Source organism: Erinaceus europaeus, chromosome 10, assembly GCF_950295315.1.
Source record: "Erinaceus europaeus chromosome 10, mEriEur2.1, whole genome shotgun sequence".
Classification (NCBI taxonomy): domain Eukaryota; kingdom Metazoa; phylum Chordata; class Mammalia; order Eulipotyphla; family Erinaceidae; genus Erinaceus; species Erinaceus europaeus.
Genome location: NC_080171.1, coordinates 124,218,855 through 124,235,476, shown reverse-complemented (window position 1 = coordinate 124,235,476; position 16,622 = coordinate 124,218,855). Strand labels below are relative to the sequence as shown.

The 16,622-nt window shown below is 62.0% G+C and overlaps 1 protein-coding gene across 2 annotated transcripts in view; it reads right to left on the bottom strand.

Annotated features, from left to right (window-relative positions):
• The window catches only part of COLEC12 (collectin subfamily member 12), a 202,089-nt gene extending 194,250 nt beyond the window's left edge, over positions 1 to 7,839 (bottom strand). Inside the window, exon 1 of one of the 2 annotated variants that reach the window (XM_060200768.1) lies at positions 7,626 to 7,839. In XM_060200768.1, the coding sequence (XP_060056751.1) occupies positions 7,626 to 7,632 (7 nt within the window). In that variant the 5' untranslated portion in view covers positions 7,633 to 7,839. The remainder of the gene's footprint in view (positions 1 to 7,625) is intronic. The other variant, XM_060200767.1, reaches the window with a different exon arrangement.
• Positions 7,840 to 16,622: the final 8,783 nt, after the last annotated feature.

Genomic DNA, 16,622 nt, shown 5'->3' with positions numbered 1-16,622 from the left:
GGTCTCAGGTGGGACAGGGGCTCAGAAGTCCTCCTGGGGTCTCAGGTGGGACAGGGGCTCAGAATCCCTCCTGGGGTCTCAGGTGGGACAGGGGCTCAGAATCCCTCCTGGGGTCTCAGGTGGGACAGGGGCTCAGAATCCCTCCTGGGGTCTCACATGAGGACAGGGGCTCAGAATCCCTCCTGGGGTCTCAGGTGGGGACAGGGGGCTCAGAAGGCCTCCTGGGGTCTCAGGTGGGATGGGGGGCTCAGAAGGCCTCCTGGGGTCTCAGGTGAGACAGGGGCTCAGACGGTATCCTGGGGTCTCAGGTGGGATGGGGGGCTCAGAAGGCCTCCTGGGGTCTCAGGTGGGACAAGGGCTCAGAAGTCCTCCTGGGGTCTCAGGTGGGACAGGGGCTCAGAATCCCTCCTGGGGTCTCAGGTGGGACAGGGGCTCAGAATCCCTCCGGGGGTCTCAGGTGGGACAGGGGCTCAGAAGGCCTCCTGGGGTCTCACATGGGGACAGGGGTTCAGAAGGCCTCCTGGGGTCTCAGGTGGGATGGGGGCTCAGAAGGCCTCTTGGGGTCTCAGGTGGGACAGGAGCTCAGAAGTCCTCCTGGGGTCTCAGGTAGGACAGGGGCTCAGAATCCCTCCTGGGGTCTCAGGTGGGACAGGGGCTCAGAATCCCTCCTGGGGTCTCAGGTGGGACAGGGGCTCAGAATCCCTCCTGGGGTCTCACATGAAGACAGGGGCTCAGAAGGCCTCCTGGGGTCTCAGGTGGGACAGGGGCTCAGAAGGCCTCCTGGGGTCTCAGGTGGGACAGGGGATCAGAAGGCCTCCTGGGGTCTCAGGTGGGAAGGGGGGCTCAGAAGGCCTCCTGGGGTCTCAGGTAGGACAGGGGGCTCAGAAGGCCTCCTGGTGTCTCAGGTGGGAAGGGGGGATCAAAACCCTCCTGGGGTCTCAGATGGTGACAGGGGCTCAGAAGCCCTCCTGGGGTCTCACACGGGGAGTGGGGCTCAGAAGGCCTCCTGGAGTCTCAGGCAGGACAGGGGTTCAGAAGCCTTCCTGGGGTCTCAGGTAGGACAGGAGCTCAGAAGGCCTCCTGGGGTCTCAGGTAGGACAGGGGCTCAGAAGGCCTCCTGGGGTCTCAGGTGGGACAGGGGGCTCAGAAACCCTCCTGGCGTCTCACACATGGACAGGGGCTCAGAAGCCCTCCTGGGGTCTCAGGTAGGACAGGGGGCTCAGAAGGCCTCCTGGGGTCTCAGGTGGGATGGGGGGCTCAAAACCCTCCTGGGGTCTCAGATGGTGACAGGGGCTCAGAAGGCCTCCTGGGGTCTCACATGGTGACAGTGGCTCAGAAGGCCTCCTGTGCTCTCAGGTTGGACAGGGGCTCAGAAGGACTCCTGGAGTCTCAGGTGGGACAGGGGTTTAGAAGGCCTCCTGGGCTCTCAGGTGGGACAGGTGGCTCAGAAACCCTCCTGGGGTCTCAGGTAGGACAGGGGGCTCAGAAGGCCTCCTGGGGTCTCAGGTGGGACAGGGGCTCAGAAGGCCTCCTGGGGTCTCAGGTGGGACAGGGGGCTCAGAAACCCTCCTGGTGTCTCACATGGGGACAGGGGCTCAGAAGCCCTCCTGGGGTCTCAGGTGGGGACAGGTCCCTTAGAAGCCCTCCCAGGGTCTTAGGTAGGGACAGGGGACTCAGTGAGTCTTAAAAGGCCTCCTGGGGTCTCAGGCAGGACAGGGGGCTCAGAAGGCATCCTGGGGTCTCAGGTGAGACAGGGGCTCAGAAGCCCTCCTGGGGTCTCAGGTGGGACAGGGGCTCAGAAGGCCTCGTGGAGTCACAGGTGGGACATGGGCTCAGAAGGCCTCCTGGGGTCTCAGGCAGGACAGGGGGCTCAGAAGGCCTCCTGGGGTCTCAGGTGGGATGGGGGGCTCAGAAGGCCTCCTGGGGTCTCAGGTGGGACAGGGGCTCAGAAGCCTTCCTGGGGTCTCAGGTGGGAAAGGGGCTCAGAAGCACTCCTGGGGTCTCAGGTGGGACAGGGGCTCAGAAGGCCTCCTGGGGTCTCAGGTGGGACAGGGGCTCAGAAACCCTCCTGGGGTCTCAGGTGGGTCAGGGGCTCAGAATCCCTCCTGGGGTCTCAGATGGGGACAGGGGCTCTGAAGGCCTCCTGGGGTCTCATGTGGACAGGGGCTCAGAAGGCCTCCTGGGGTCTCAGGTGGGACAGGGGCTCAGAAGGCCTCCTGGAGTCTCAGGTGGGACAGGGGCTCAGAAGGCCTCCTGGGGTCTCTCGTGGGGACAGGGGCTCAGAAGGCCTCCTGGTGTCTCACGTGGGGACAGGGGGCTCAGAAGCCCTCCTGGGCTCTCAGGTTGGACAGGGGCTCAGAAGGACTCCTGGGCTCTCAGGTGGGACAGGGGCTCAGAAGGCCTCCTGGGGTCTCAGGTGGGACAGGGGGCTCAGAAGGCCTCCTGGGGTCTCAGGTGGGACAGGGGGCTCAGAAGGCCTCCTGGGGTCTCAGGTGGGACAGGGGCTCAGAAGGCCTCCTGGGGTCTCACATGGGGACAGGGGCTCAGAAGGCCTCCTGGGGTCTCACATGGGGACAGGGGCTCAGAAGGCCTCTTGGGGTCTCAGGTGGGACAGGGGGCTCAGAAACCTTCCTGGTGTCTCACATGGGGACAGGGGCTCAGAAGCCCTCCTGGGGTCTCAGGTGGGGACAGGTCCCTTAGAAGCCCTCCCAGGGTCTTAGGTAGGGACAGGGGGCTCAGTGAGTCTTAAAAGGCCTCCTGGGGTCTCAGGCAGGACAGGGGGCTCAGAAGGCATCCTGGGGTCTCAGGTGAGACAGGGGCTCAGAAGCCCTCCTGGGGTCTCAGGTGGGACAGGGGCTCAGAAGGCCTCGTGGAGTCACAGGTGGGACAGGGGCTCAGAAGGCCTCCTGGGGTCTCAGGCAGGACAGGGGGCTCAGAAGGCCTCCTGGGGTCTCAGGTGGGATGGGGGGCTCAGAAGGCCTCCTGGGGTCTCAGGTGGGACAGGGGCTCAGAAGCCTTCCTGGGGTCTCAGGTGGGACAGGGGCTCAGAAGCACTCCTGGGGTCTCAGGTGGGACAGGGGCTCAGAAGCCCTCCTGGGGTCTCACATGGGGACAGGGGCTCAGAAGGCCTCCTGGGGTCTCAGGCAGGACAGGGGTTCAGAAGCCTTCCTGGGGTCTCAGGTAGGACAAGAGCTCAGAAGGCCTCCTGGGGTCTCAGTTAGGACAGGGGCTCAGAAGGCCTCCTGGGGTCTCAGGTGGGACAGGGGCTCAGAAACCCTCCTGGGGTCTCAGGTGGGTCAGGGGCTCAGAATCCTTCCTGGGGTCTCAGGTGGGACAGGGGCTCAGAAGGCCTCCTGGGGTCTCACATGGGGACAGGGGCTCAGAAGGCCTCCTGGGGTCTCACATGGGGACAGGGGCTCAGAAGGCCTCTTGGGGTCTCAGGTGTGACAGGGGGCTCAGAACCCTCCTGGTGTCTCACATGGGGACAGGGGCTCAGAAGCCCTCCTGGGGTCTCAGGTGGGGACAGGTCCCTTAGAAGCCCTCCCAGGGTCTTAGGTAGGGACAGGGGGCTCAGTGAGTCTTAAAAGGCCTCCTGGGGTCTCAGGCAGGACAGGGGGCTCAGAAGGGATCCTGGGGTCTCAGGTGAGACAGGGGCTCAGAAGCCCTCCTGGGGTCTCAGGTGGGACAGGGGCTCAGAAGGCCTCTTGGAGTCACAGGTGGGACAGGGGCTCAGAAGGCCTCCTGGGGTCTCAGGCAGGACAGCGGGCTCAGAAGGCCTCCTGGGGTCTCAGGTGGGACAGGGGCCCAGAAGCCTTCCTGTGGTCTCAGGTGGGACAGGCGCTCAGAAGCCTTCCTGGGGTCTCAGGTGGGACAGGGGCTCAGAAGCACTCCTGGGGTCTCACATGGGGACAGGGGCTCCGAAGGCCTCCTGGATTCTCAGGCAGGACAAGGGTTCAGAAGCCTTCCTGGGGTCTCAGGTGGGACAGGGGCTCAGAAGGCCTCCTGGGGTCTCAGGTGGGACAGGGGCTCAGAAGCCCTCCTGGGGTCTCACACGGGGAGAAGGGCTCAGAAGGCCTCCTGGAGTCTCAGGCAGGACAGGGGTTCAGAAGCCTTCCTGGGGTCTCAGGTAGGACAGGAGCTCAGAAGGCCTCCTGGGGTCTCAGGTAGGACAGGGGCTCAGAAGGCCTCCTGGGGTCTCAGGTGGGACAGGGGGCTCAGAAACCCTCCTGGTGTCTCACACATGGACAGGGGCTCCGAAGCCCTCCTGGGGTCTCAGGTAGGACAGGGGGCTCAGATGGCCTCCTGGGGTCTCAGGTGGGATGGGGGGCTCAAAACCCTCCTGGGGTCTCAGATGGTGACAGGGGCTCAGAAGGCCTCCTGGGGTCTCACATGGGGACAGGGGCTCAGAAGGCCTCCTGGGCTCTCAGGTGTGACAGGGGCTCAGAAGGCCTCCAGCGGTCTCAGGTGTGACAGGGGCTCAGAAGGCCTCCTGGGGTCTCTCGTGGGGACAGGGGCTCAGAAGGCTCCTGGTGCCTCACGTGGGGACAGGGGGCTCACAAGCCCTCCTGTGCTCTCAGGTTGGACAGGGGCTCAGAAGGACTCCTGGGCTCTCAGGTGGGACAGTTGGCTCAGAAACCCTCCTGGGGTCTCAGGTGGGACAGGGGGCTCAGAAGGCCTCCTGGGGTCTCAGGTGGGACAGGGGCTCAGAAGGCCTCCTGGGGTCTCAGGTAGGACAGGGGGCTCAGAAACCCTCCTGGTGTCTCACATGGGGACAGGGGCTCAGAAGCCCTCCTGGGGTCTCAGGTGGGGACAGGTCCCTTAGAAGCCCTCCCAGGGTCTTAGGTAGGGACAGGGGGTTCAGTGAGTCTTAAAAGGCCTCCTGGGGTCTCATGCAGGACAGGGGGCTCAGAAGGCATCCTGGGGTCTCAGGTGGGACAGGGGCTCAGAAGCCCTCCTGGGGTCTCAGGTGGGACAGGGGCTCAGAAGGCCTCCTGGGTTCACAGGTGGGACAGGGGCTCAGAAGGCCTCCTAGGGTCTCAGGTAGGACAGGGGGCTCAGAAGGCCTCCTGGGGTCTCAGGTGGGACAGGGGCTCAGAAGCCTTCCTGGGGTCTCAGGTGGGACAGGGGCTCAGAAGCACTCCTGGGGTCTCAGGTGGGACAGGGGCTCAGAAGCCCTCCTGGGGTCTCACATGGGGACAGGGGCTCAGAAGGCCTCTGGGGTCTCAGACAGGACAGGGGTTCAGAAGCCTTCCTGGGGTCTCAGGTAGGACAGGAGCTCAGAAGGACTCCTGGGGTCTCAGGTAGGACAGGGGCTCAGAAGGCCTCCTGGGGTCTCAGGTGGGACAGGGGCTCAGAAACCCTCCTGGGGTCTCTGATGGGTCAGGGGCTCAGAATCCCTCCTGGGGTCTCAGATGGGGACAGGGGCTTTGAAGGCCTCCTGGGGTCTCACATGGGGACAGGGGCTCAGAAGGCCTCCTGGGGTCTCAGGTGGGACAGGGGCTCAGAAGGCCTCCTGGGGTCTCTCGTGGGGACAGGGGCTCAGAAGGCCTCCTGGTGTCTCACGTGGGGACAGGGGGCTCAGAAGCCCTCCTGGGCTCTCAGGTTGGACAGGGGCTCAGAAGGACTCCTGGGCTCTCAGGTGGGACAGGGGCTCTGAAGGCCTCCTGGGTCTCAGGTGGGACAGGGGGCTCAGAAGGCCTCCTGGGGTCTCAGGTGGGACAGGGGGCTCAGAAGGCCTCCTGGGGTCTCAGGTGGGACAGGGGCTCAGAAGGCCTCCTGGGGTCTCACATGGGGACAGGGGCTCAGAAGGCCTCCTGGGGTCTCACATGGGGACAGGGGCTCAGAAGGCCTCTTGGGGTCTCAGGTGGGACAGGGGGCTCAGAAACCCTCCTGGTGTCTCACATGGGGACAGGGGCTCAGAAGCCCTCCTGGGGTCTCAGGTGGGGACAGGTCCCTTAGAAGCCCTCGCAGGGTCTTAGGTAGGGACAGGGGGCTCAGTGAGTCTTAAAAGGCCTCCTGGGGTCTCAGGCAGTACAGGGGGCTCAGAAGGCATCCTGGGGTCTCAGGTGAGACAGGGGCTCAGAAGCCCTCCTGGGGTCTCAGGTGGGACAGGGGCTCAGAAGGCCTCGTGGGGTCACAGGTGGGACAGGGGCTCAGAAGGCCTCCTGGGGTCTCAGGCAGGACAGGGGGCTCAGAAGGCCTCCTGGGGTCTCAGGTGGGATGGGGGGCTCAGAAGGCCTCCTGGGGTCTCAGGTGGGACAGGGGCTCAGAAGCCTTCCTGGGGTCTCAGGTGGGACAGGGGCTCAGAAGCCCTCCTGGGGTCTCACACGGGGAGAGGGGCTCAGAAGGCCTCCTGGAGTCTCAGGCAGGACAGGGGTTCAGAAGCCTTCCTGGGGTCTCAGGTAGGACAGGAGCTCAGAAGGCCTCCTCGGGTCTCAGGTAGGACAGGGGCTCAGAAGGCCTCCTGGGGTCTCAGGTGGGACAGGGGCTCAGAAGGCCTCCTGGGGTCTCAGGTGGGACAGGGGCTCAGAAGGCCTCCTGGGGTCTCAGGTGGGACAGGGGGCTCAGAAACCCTCCTGGTGTCTCACACATGGACAGGGGCTCAGAAGCCCTCCTGGGGTCTCAGGTGGGGACAGGTCCCTTAGAAGCCCTCCCAGGGTCTTAGGTAGGGACAGGGGGCTCAGTGAGTCTTAAAAGTCCTACTGGGGTCTCAGGTGGGACTGGGGGCTCAGAAGGCCTCCTGGAGAAATTGTGTTAACAGCTACTTCAAGGGTGTGGCCAGGGGTCTCCAGGGGAAGCTGGTACCTGGAGCCGGGGTCTTTGCAGTCAGATGGCAGCGGCAGCGCCAGCCGGGGGACCCTCACCCAGCCGGCCTCCGCCCTGTGCCAGGGCCCGTGGTACCGGGTGAAGGCAGCTCTCAGCCTGGACTGTCTCCCTTGTTGAGGTCCTGCTCAATCAAGGTTCTGCAGCCCAGCCTCCGCGCTTTGGTCAGCAGAAGGCTGCCCCGCCAAGTCTAAGGGCGCGATGCTCTCCGCACTAGCCGGCTAGGCCCCAGGAGGGCCCCGCGGGCAGATTTGCCGAGTGGTTAGCGCCCTGGGCGCGCGCGCCACAGACTCCTGCGACGCTCGGGGACCAAGACGCGGACCTCACAGCAGCTGCTTTCCCGCCAGGGGACTGATGGGGAAAGATGCCCAACGCACTTCCCCGCCAGCTGGTCCCCGCGGACACCGAGTCCCTTCCCGGCCAGCTGGTGTGGGGGCAGTGGCCCCGGGCAGGGAGAGCACGGCCGGCTCGCGGCCAGAGGACTTCTCCCGGGGCTGGGAGCACCCGCTGGGAAGGCCGTGAGGTGGCCTGGGCGCCGCGAAGAGGACGGCGACTCGGGCGACCCGACCCGGGCGGCGGGCGAGAGGGCTGACGCCTTCACTCTGCCCGCACACTCCCGAGCACAAGCGGCAAGTGGGGTCGGCGAACAACCCGAGTCCCGGGCGCCCTGCAGAGCTCGGGGACCCCGGCCCCTCCGTCTCGGCGGCAGCCCTGGGCCCCAGGCGAGCGCTCCCCACCCGGGTCCCGGCCCCCAGCGCCCGCACCCCTGCACCCCGCCCGGCCCGCGCTGCCCGCCGCCCTACCTTTCATGGTGGCCGAGGGGTGCACGGCCGGCTGCGGAGCTCCAGGTCCCGCCACCGCTCACTGCGCGCCCATGGCCTGCGCTCCGCGCTGCCCGCCTCTCCGCGCTGCCCACCGGCGGGAGGAGCCTGGGTCCTGGGTCCTGGGTCCTGGGTCCTGGGTCCTGGGTCCTGGATCCTGGTGTCCGCGCCCCGCGTCCGCAGTTGCGTTGCCTCTCGGCGCCGGGCCTCTCCACTCTGCGCTGCCGCCGCCTCCCGCTCCCGGCCCCTCCGCTCCCGCCGCCCCGTCGCCCCGCCGCCCGCCAGCGCCCCTCCCCGGCAGCTGCGCCCACGCCCCCGGCGCCCCGGCGCGCCCGCCCCGCCCTCAGGCCGGAGCCCAGACTCTCCCGCGCGCCCCTGTGCTCCGGGATTCTGTGAGCTGGGGATGTGGCGCCCTAGGCTCAGGCTGTGCAGAAGGGGGGCCTCTAGAGTGGGGAGGACAGACCCCTAGTTTCATTACACAAACCCCTAGTTTCACCTGCTCTGTTCCTACCTTTCTGTTGTTCATTAATCATTTTGCCCTGCTTTATATCTTTCCATATTTCCAGCCACCAGGTTCCAGATGCTGCCATGACACCAACCTGACCCCCCTGGGCAGACGTCCTCATCAGTGTGTCCTGGAGACCCCCCTCCCCAGATCCCTGCCCCACTAGGGACAGAGAGAGACAGGCTGGGGATGTGGATCCACCTGCCAACACCCATGTCCAGCAGAGAAGCAGTCACAGAAGCCAGAACTCCCACCTTCTGCTCCCTGTAATAATCCTGGGTCCATGCTCACAGAGGGATAAAGAATAGGGAGCTTCCAATGGAGGGGATGGGACACAGAACTCTGGGGGTGGGAGCTGTGTGGGGTTGTACCCCTCTTGTCTTACAGGCTTGTTTATCATTATTAAATCAGTAATAAATTTAAAAAAATAAAATTAGAGCATTAAACAGGAGCAAGAAGGTCCTGAAAGCCCAAGCTTCCAAGTGCACTTTTTGACGGCTAGAGAAAATGGGACACAGAGAAGTCAACTCAAGTTACCTGGAATCCTGGACCCCAGGACATGCTATCCCTGCAGAACTAGAAGAATTTCCGTCTCTAGATGGTCCCAAAGAGACGCACAGACCAATAAGCCCACCACACTCTACTTGGCTGGGAAGACTCACCAATTTCTTTTAAAATGACCACTTCCTCTCCATGTAACAACAACAACAAAAAAAAACCTCCTGAACTGATGCATTATTTGACTGAGTTAGTGAGTGGAGTTGCGGAGAGAGAGGTGCTGAGAAACTTTTTTTTTTTTTGCCTTCAGGGTTACTGCCAGGGCTCGGTGCCTGCACTGAGAATCCACTGCTCCTGGAGGCCATTTTTCCCTTTTCTGTTACCTTGGTTGTTTTACCATTGCTGTGATTATTATCAGTTATTGATGTCGTCATTGTTGGATAGGACAGAGAGAAATGGAGAGAGGAGGGGAAGACAGAGAGGGGGAGAGAAAGACAGACACCTACAGACCTGCTTCACCGCCTGTGAAATGACTCTCCTGCAGGTGGGGAGCTTTACGTGGGTCCTTGAGCTTTGCGCCACGTGTGCTTAACCCACGACCCCTCGACCTCCGAGAAACATTCTTAAGGAAGATGAAGTGCAAGGTGACCACTCACTCCCTAGTGAAGCAATGCAGTTCTGGCTGGGCACGGCAGGTCTCACCTGAGTACCTGTGAAAATGGGGTAACCAAGCCATGGGTCTGACAAAAGGCAGTGCCAAGAAAGTAATACATTCTAAATATTTCACACTCACTTCATTCCAGAAGTTTTCCTTTGTCTAGCATTAAGAGGGAAATTCACACATCACTGGCAAGACTTAAATACAAAGACAATGCTACGTTTTTGACTGGCTGCACCTTCCAGACTATGCTAGAATTCAGGCACTCACGCTCCCCCCGACCCCAGCCCTATCATATAGTGCCACTGACACCATGTCAACTTCACTTCACAGGTGGTGAAGCAGGTCTGCAGGTGTCTGTCTTTCCCTCTCTGTCTCCTCCTGTCTCCATCTCTGTCCTACCCAACAACAATGACATTAATAACAACAATAATAATAGCCACAACAATGATAAAACAACAAGCACAACAAAAGGGGGAAAATGGCAACAACAACAATGTACAAAGGGAGGGCAACAAAAGGGGAAAATGGCCTCCAGAGCAGTGGATTTGTGGTGCAGGCGCCAAGCTCCGGCAATAACCCTGGAGGAAAAAAAAAAAAAAGATACAACTTTATGAAGCCAGGCAAGTGGCACACGTGCTAGAATGCACACATCACCATACACAAGGACCTGAGTTTGAAGCCCCATTCCAACCTGCAGGGGGCACGCATGACAAGTGGTGAGGCAGGTCGATGGGTGTCATTCCCCCTCTCTGTCTCCCTCCACTCTCAATATCTCTCTGTCAATCTAATAAAAATAATAAAAGATACAGCTTGACATTTAGAAATGGCCTCTCTGAAGGAAAAAAAGTGATCGATCTCACTGGTAGGTGGAACTGGAATCAGGGAAAGAAGGGAGAGCACAGAGTGGAAGTAGACTGGCCACAGTGCACTGCATCAAGCAGAGGAGCAGGGGAAGGGGGCTGAGGAGCTGGAGAGACCCTGCACGGGTCCTGGTACTGGCTGAGGCACTGGGCCTGGGCTGTGGGTTAGAGTGCTCTGCAGAGAGGCTGCTAGGGTCCTGGTGCTGACTGAGGCACCGGCCTGGGCTGTGGGTTAGAATGCTCTGCAGAGACCCTCAAGGGTCCTGTTGCTGCCTGAGGCTCTAGGGTGTGGGCTGTGGAGTAGAGTGCTCTGCAGAGAGCCTGCATGGGTCCTGGTGCTGGCTGAAGCACTGGCCAGGGCTGTGGGTTAGAGTGCTCTGCAGAGAGCCTGCACGGGTCCTGGTGCTGGCTGAGGCACAGGCCTGGGCTGTGGGTTAGAGTGCTCTGCAGAGAGCCTGCACAGGTCCTAAAGCTGGCTGAGGCACCGGCCTGGGTTGTGTGTTAGACTTTTCTGCAGAGATTCTGCACGGTCCTGGTGGTAGCTGAGGCACTGGAGTCAGGGCTGTGGATTAGAATGCACTGCAGAGAGCCTGCAGGGGTCCTGGTGATGACTGAGGCACTGGAGTCTATGCTGTGGGTTACAGTGCTCTGCAGAGAGCCTGCAGGCGGCTTGGTGCTGGCTGAGGCACCTGGTCTGGGCTGTGGGATACAGTCCTCTGCAAAGAGCCTGCACGGGTCCTGTCGCTGGCTGAGGCACTGGGGAGTGAGCTGTGGGTTAGAATGCTCTGCAGAGAGCCTGCTAGGGTCCTGGTGGTGGCTGAAGCACTGGCCTGGGCTGTGGGTTAGAATGCTCTGCAGAGAGCCTGCACGGGTCCTGGTGCTGGCTGAGGAACCGGCCTGGGCTGTGGGTTAGAGTGCTCTGCAGAGAGCCTGCAAGGGTCCTGGTGCTGGCTGAGGCACAGGCCTGGGCTGTGGGTTAGAGTGCTCTGCAGAGAGCCTGCAAGGGTCCTGGTGCTGGCTAGGCACTGGGGAAGGGATATGGGTTAGAGTGCTCTGCAGAGAGCCTGCACAGGTACTGGTGCTGGCTAGGCACCGGCCTGGGCTGTGGGTTAGAGTGCTCTGCAGAGATCCTGCAAGGGTCCTGGTGCAGGCTGAGGCACAGACCTGGGCTGTGGGTTAGACTGTTCTGCAGAGATTCTGCACGGTCCTCGTGGTGGCTGAGGCACTGGGGTGTGGGCTGTGGGTTAGAATGCTCTGCAGAGAGCCTGCAAGGGTCCTGGTGCTGGCTGAGGTACCGGCCTGGGCTGTGGGTTAGAGTGCTGTGCAGAGACCCTCAAGGGTCCTGTTGCTGCCTGAGGCTCTGGGGTATGGGCTGTGGGTTAGAGTGCTCTGCAGAGAGATTGCACGGGTCCTGGTGCTGGCTGAGGTACCAGCCTGGGCTGTGGGTTAGAGTGCTCTGCAGAGACCCTCAAGGGTCCTGTTGCTGCCTGAGGCTCTGGGGTATGGGCTGTGGGTTAGAATGCTCTGCAGAGAGCCTGCACGGGTCCTGGTGCTGGCTGAGGTACCGGCCTGGGCTGTGGGTTAGAGTGCTCTGCAGAGACCCTCAAGGGTCCTGTTGCTGCCTGAGGCTCTGGGGTATGGGCTGTGGGTTAGAGTGCTCTGCAGAGAGATTGCACGGGTCCTGGTGCTGGCTGTGGCACTGGGCCTGTGCTGTGGGTTAGAATGCTCTGCAGAGAGCCTGCACGGGTCCTGGTGCTGGCTGAGGCACAGGCCTGGGCTGTGGGTTAGACTGTTCTGCAGAGATTCTGCACGGTCCTTGTGGTGGCTGAGGTACTGGGGTCAGGGCTGTGGGTTAGAATGCTCTGCAGAGAGCCTGCTGGTTCCTGGTGCTGGTTGAAGCACTGGGGTGTGGGCTGTGGGTTAGAGTCCTCTGCAGAGAGCCTGCAAGGGTCCTGGTGGTGACTGAAGCACTGGGGTCTATGCTGTGGGTTAGAGTGCTCTGCTCAGAGCCTGCACGTGTCCTGTCGCTGGCTGAGGCACTGGGGTGTGGGCTGTGGCTAGAGTGCTCTGCAGAGAGCCTGCTAGGGTCCTGGTGCTGGCTGAGGCACCGGCCTGGGCTGTCAGTTAGAGTGCTCTGCAGAGAGCCTCCACGGGTCCTGGTGCTGGCTGAGGCAGCGTCCTGGGCTGTGGGTTTTAGTGCTCTGCAGAGATCCTGCAAGGGTCCTGGTGCTGGCTGAGGCATAGGCCTGGGCTGTGGGTTACACTGTTCTGCAGAGATTCTGCATGGGTCCTGGTGGTGGCTGAGGCACTGGGGTCAGGGCTGTGGGTTAGAGTGCTCTGCAGAGAGCCTGCAAGGGTCCTGGTGCTGGCTGAGGCACAGGCCTGGGCTGTGGGTTAGAGTGCTCTGCAGAGAGCCTGCAGGCGTCCTGGTGCTGGCTGAGGCACGGGGCCTGGGCTATGGGTTAGAGTGCTCTGCAGAGAGCATGCTAGGGTTCTGGTGCTGGTAAAGGCACAGGCCTGGGCTGTGGGTTAGAGTGCTCTGCAGAGAGCCTGCAAGGGTCCTGGTGCTGGCTGAGGCACTGGGGAAGGGCTATGGGTTAGAGTGCTCTGCAGAGAGCGTGCTAGGGTTCTGGTACTGGTAAAGGCACAGGCCTGGGCTGTGGGTTAGAGTGCTCTGCAGAGAGCCTGCAAGGGTCCTGGTGCTGGCTGAGGCACTGGGGAAGGGCTATGGGTTAGAATGCTCTGCAGAGATCCTGCACGGGTCCTAGTGCTGGCTGAGGCACCGGCCTGGGCTGTGGGTTAGAATGCTCTGCAGAGACCTTCAAGGGTCCTGTTGCTGACTGAGGCTCTGGGCTGTGGGCTGTGGGTTAGAGTGCTCTGCAGAGAGCCTGCATGGGTCCTGGTGCTGGTAAAGGCACAGGCCTGGGCTGTGGGTTAGAGTGCTCTGCAGAGAGCCTGCAAGGTCCTGGTGCTGGCTGAGGCACTGGGGAAGGGCTATGGGTTAGAGTGCTCTGCAGAGATTCTGCATGGGTCCTAGTGGTGGCTGAGGCACTGGCCTGGGCTGTGGGTTAGAGTGCTCACAGAGAGCCTGCACAGGTCCTGGTGCTGGCTGAGGCACTAGGCCAGGGCTGTGGGTTAGAATGCTCTGCAGAGAGCCTGCACAGGTCCTGGTGCTGGCTGAAGCACCGGGCCAGGGCTGTGGGTAATAATTCTCTGCAGAGAGACTGCACGGGTCCTGGTGCTGGCTGAGGCACCGGCCTGGGCTGTGGGTTAGAATGCTCTGCAGAGACCTTCAAGGGTACTGTTGCTGCCTGAGGCTCTGGGCTGTGGGCTGTGGGTTAGAGTGCTCTGCAGAGAGCCTGCAAGGGTCCTGGTGCTGGCTGAGGCACTGGGGAAGGGTTATGGGTTAGACTGCTCTGCAGAGAGCCTGCAGGGGTCCTGGTGCTGGCTAGGCCCCGGCCTGGGCTGTGGGTTAGAGTGCTCTGCAGAGAGCCTGTACAGGTCCTGGTGCTGCCTGAGGCACCGGTCCTGGGCTGTTGGTTAGAGTGCTCTGCAGAGAGCCTGCAGGCGTCCTGGTGCTGGCTGAGGCAGCGGCCTAGGCTGTGGGTTACAGTGCTCTGCAGAGATCCTGCAAGGGTCCTGGTGCTGGCTGAGGCACCGGGCATGGGCTATGGGTTAGACTGTTCTGGGGTGTGGGCTGTGGGTTAGAGTGCTCTGCAGAGAGCGTGCTAGGGTCCTGGTGGTGGCTGAAGCACTGGCCTGGGCTGTGGGTTAGAATGCTCTGCAGAGAGCCTGCACGGGTCCTGGTGCTGGCTGAGGAACCGGCCTTGGCTGTGGGTTAGAGTGCTCTGCAGAGAGCCTGCAAGGGTCCTGGTGCTGACTGAGGCACTGGGGAAGGGCTATCGGTTAGAGTGCTCTGCAGAGAGCCTGCATGGGTCCTGGTGCTGGCTAGTCCCCGGCCTGGGCTGTGGGTTAGATTGCTCTGCAGAGAGCCTGCAAGGGTCCTGGTGCTGGCTGAGGCACCAGTCCTGGGCTGTCGGTTACAGTGCTCTGCAGAGAGCCTGCACAGGTCCTCGTGCTGGCTCAGGTACCGGCCTGGCCTGTGGGTTAGAGTGCTCTGCAGAGATCCTGCAAGGGTCCTGGTGCTGACTGAGGCACAGGCCTGGGCTGTGGGTTAGACTGTTCTGCAGAGATTCTGCACGGTCCTGGTGGTGGATAAGGTACTGGGGTCAGGGCTGTGGGTTAGAATGCTCTGCAGAGAGCCTGCTGGGTCCTGGTGCTGGCTAAAGCACTCGGGTCTGGGCTGTGGGTTAAGATTCCTCTGCAGAGAGCCTGCAAGGGTCCTGTTGGTGGCTGAAGCACTGGGGTCTATGCTGTGGGTGAGAGTGCTCTACAGAGAGCCTGCACGGGTCCTTTCGCTGGCTGAGGCACTGGGGTGTGGGCTGTGGGTTAGAGTGCTCTGCAGAGAGCCTGCATGGGTCCTGGTGCTGGCTGAGGCACCTGCCTGGGCTGTGGGTTACAGTGCTCTGCAGAGAGCCTCCACGGGTCCTGGTGCTGGCTGAGGCACAGGCCTGGGCTGTGGGTTAGACTGTTCTGCAGAGATTCTGCACGGGTCCTGGTGGTGACTGAAGCACTGGGGTCAGGGCTGTTGGTTAGAATGCTCTGCAGAGAGCCTGCAGTCGTCCTGATGCTGGCTGAGGCACCGGGTCAGGGCTGTGGGTTAGAATGCTCTGCAGAGAGCCTGCAGGCGTCCTGGTGCTGGCTGAGGCACATGGCCTGTGCTATGGGTTAGAGTGCTACAGAGAGCCTGCACAGGTCCTGGTGCTGGCTCAGGCACCGGGCCAGGGCTGTGGGTTAGAATGCTCTGCAGAGAGCCTGTACAGGTCCTGGTGCTGGCTGAAGCACCGGGCCAGGGCTGTGGGTAATACTTCTCTGCAGAGATCCTGCAAGGGTCCTGGTGCTGGCTGAGGCACCGGCCTGGGCTGTGGGTTATAATGCTCTGCAGAGGCCCTCAAGGGTCCTGTTGCTGCCTGAGGATCTGGGGTGTGGGCTGTGGGTTAGAGTGCTCTGCAGAGAGTGTGCTAGGGTCCTGGTGCTGGCTGAGGCACAGGCCTGTGCTGTGGGTTAGAATGCTCTGCAGAGAGCCTGCAAGGGTCCTGGTGCTGGCTGAGGCACAGGCCTGGGTTGCGGGTTCGAATGCTCTGCAGAGAGCCTGCACGGGTCCTGGTGATGGCTGTGTCACTGGGCCTTGGCTGTGGGTTAGAGTGCTCTGCAGAGAGCCTGCACGGGTCCTGTCGCTGGCTGAGGCACTGGGGTGTGGGCAGTGGGTTAGAATGCTCTGCAGAGAGCCAGCAATTGTCCTGGTGGTGGCTGAGGCACAGGCCTGGGCTGGGGTTAGAGTGCTCTGCAGAGAGCCTGCAGGGGTCCTGGTGCTGACTGAGGCACTGGAGTCTGGGATGTGGGTTAGTGCTCTGCAGAGAGCCTGCAGGCGTCCTGGTGCTGGCTGAGGCACATGGCCTGTGCTATGGGTTAGAGTGCTACAGAGAGCCTGCACAGGTCCTGGTGCTGGCTCAGGCACCGGGCCAGGGCTGTAGGTTAGAATGCTCTGCAGAGAGCCTGCACAGGTCCTGGTACTGGCTGAAGCACTGGGCCAGGGCTGTGGGTAATACTTCTCTGCAGAGATCCTGCAAGGGTCCTGGTGCTGGCTGAGGCAGCGGCCTGGGCTGTGGGTTATAATGCTCTGCAGAGGCCCTCAAGGGTCCTGTTGCTGCCTGAGGCTCTGGGGTGTGGGCTGTGGTTTAGAGTGCTCTGCAGAGAGCGTGCTAGGGTCCTGGTGCTGGCTGAGGCACAGGCCTGGGCTGTGGGTTAGAGTGCTCTGCAGAGAGCCTGCAAGGGTCCTGGTGCTGGCTGAGGCACAGGCCTGGGTTGCGGGTTCGAATGCTCTGCAGAGAGCCTGCACAGGTCCTGTCGCTGGCTGAGGCACTGGGGTGTGGGCTGTGGGTTAGAGTGCTCTGTAGAGAGCCTGCACGGGTCCTGTCGCTGGCTGAGGCACTGGGGTGTGGGCTGTGGGTTAGAGTGCTCTGCAGAGAGCCTGCACGGGTCCTGTCGCTGGCTGAGGCACTGGGGTGTGGGCTGTGGGTTAGAATGCTCTGCACAGAGCCAGCAATGGTCCTGGTGGTGGCTGAAGCACTGGCCTGGGCTGTGGGTTAGAATGCTCTGCAGAGAGCCTGCATGGGTCCTGGTGCTGGCTGAGGCACCAGCCTGGGCTGTGGGTTAGAGTGCTCTGCAGAGAGCCTGCACGGGTCCTGGTGCTGGCTGAGGCACTGGGGAAGGGCTATGGGTTAGAGTGCTCTGCAGAGAGCCTGCACAGGTCCTGGTGCTGGCTAGGCACTGGCCTGGGCTGTGGGTTAGAGTGCTCTGCAGAGAGCCTGCATGGGTCCTGGTGCTGGCTGAGG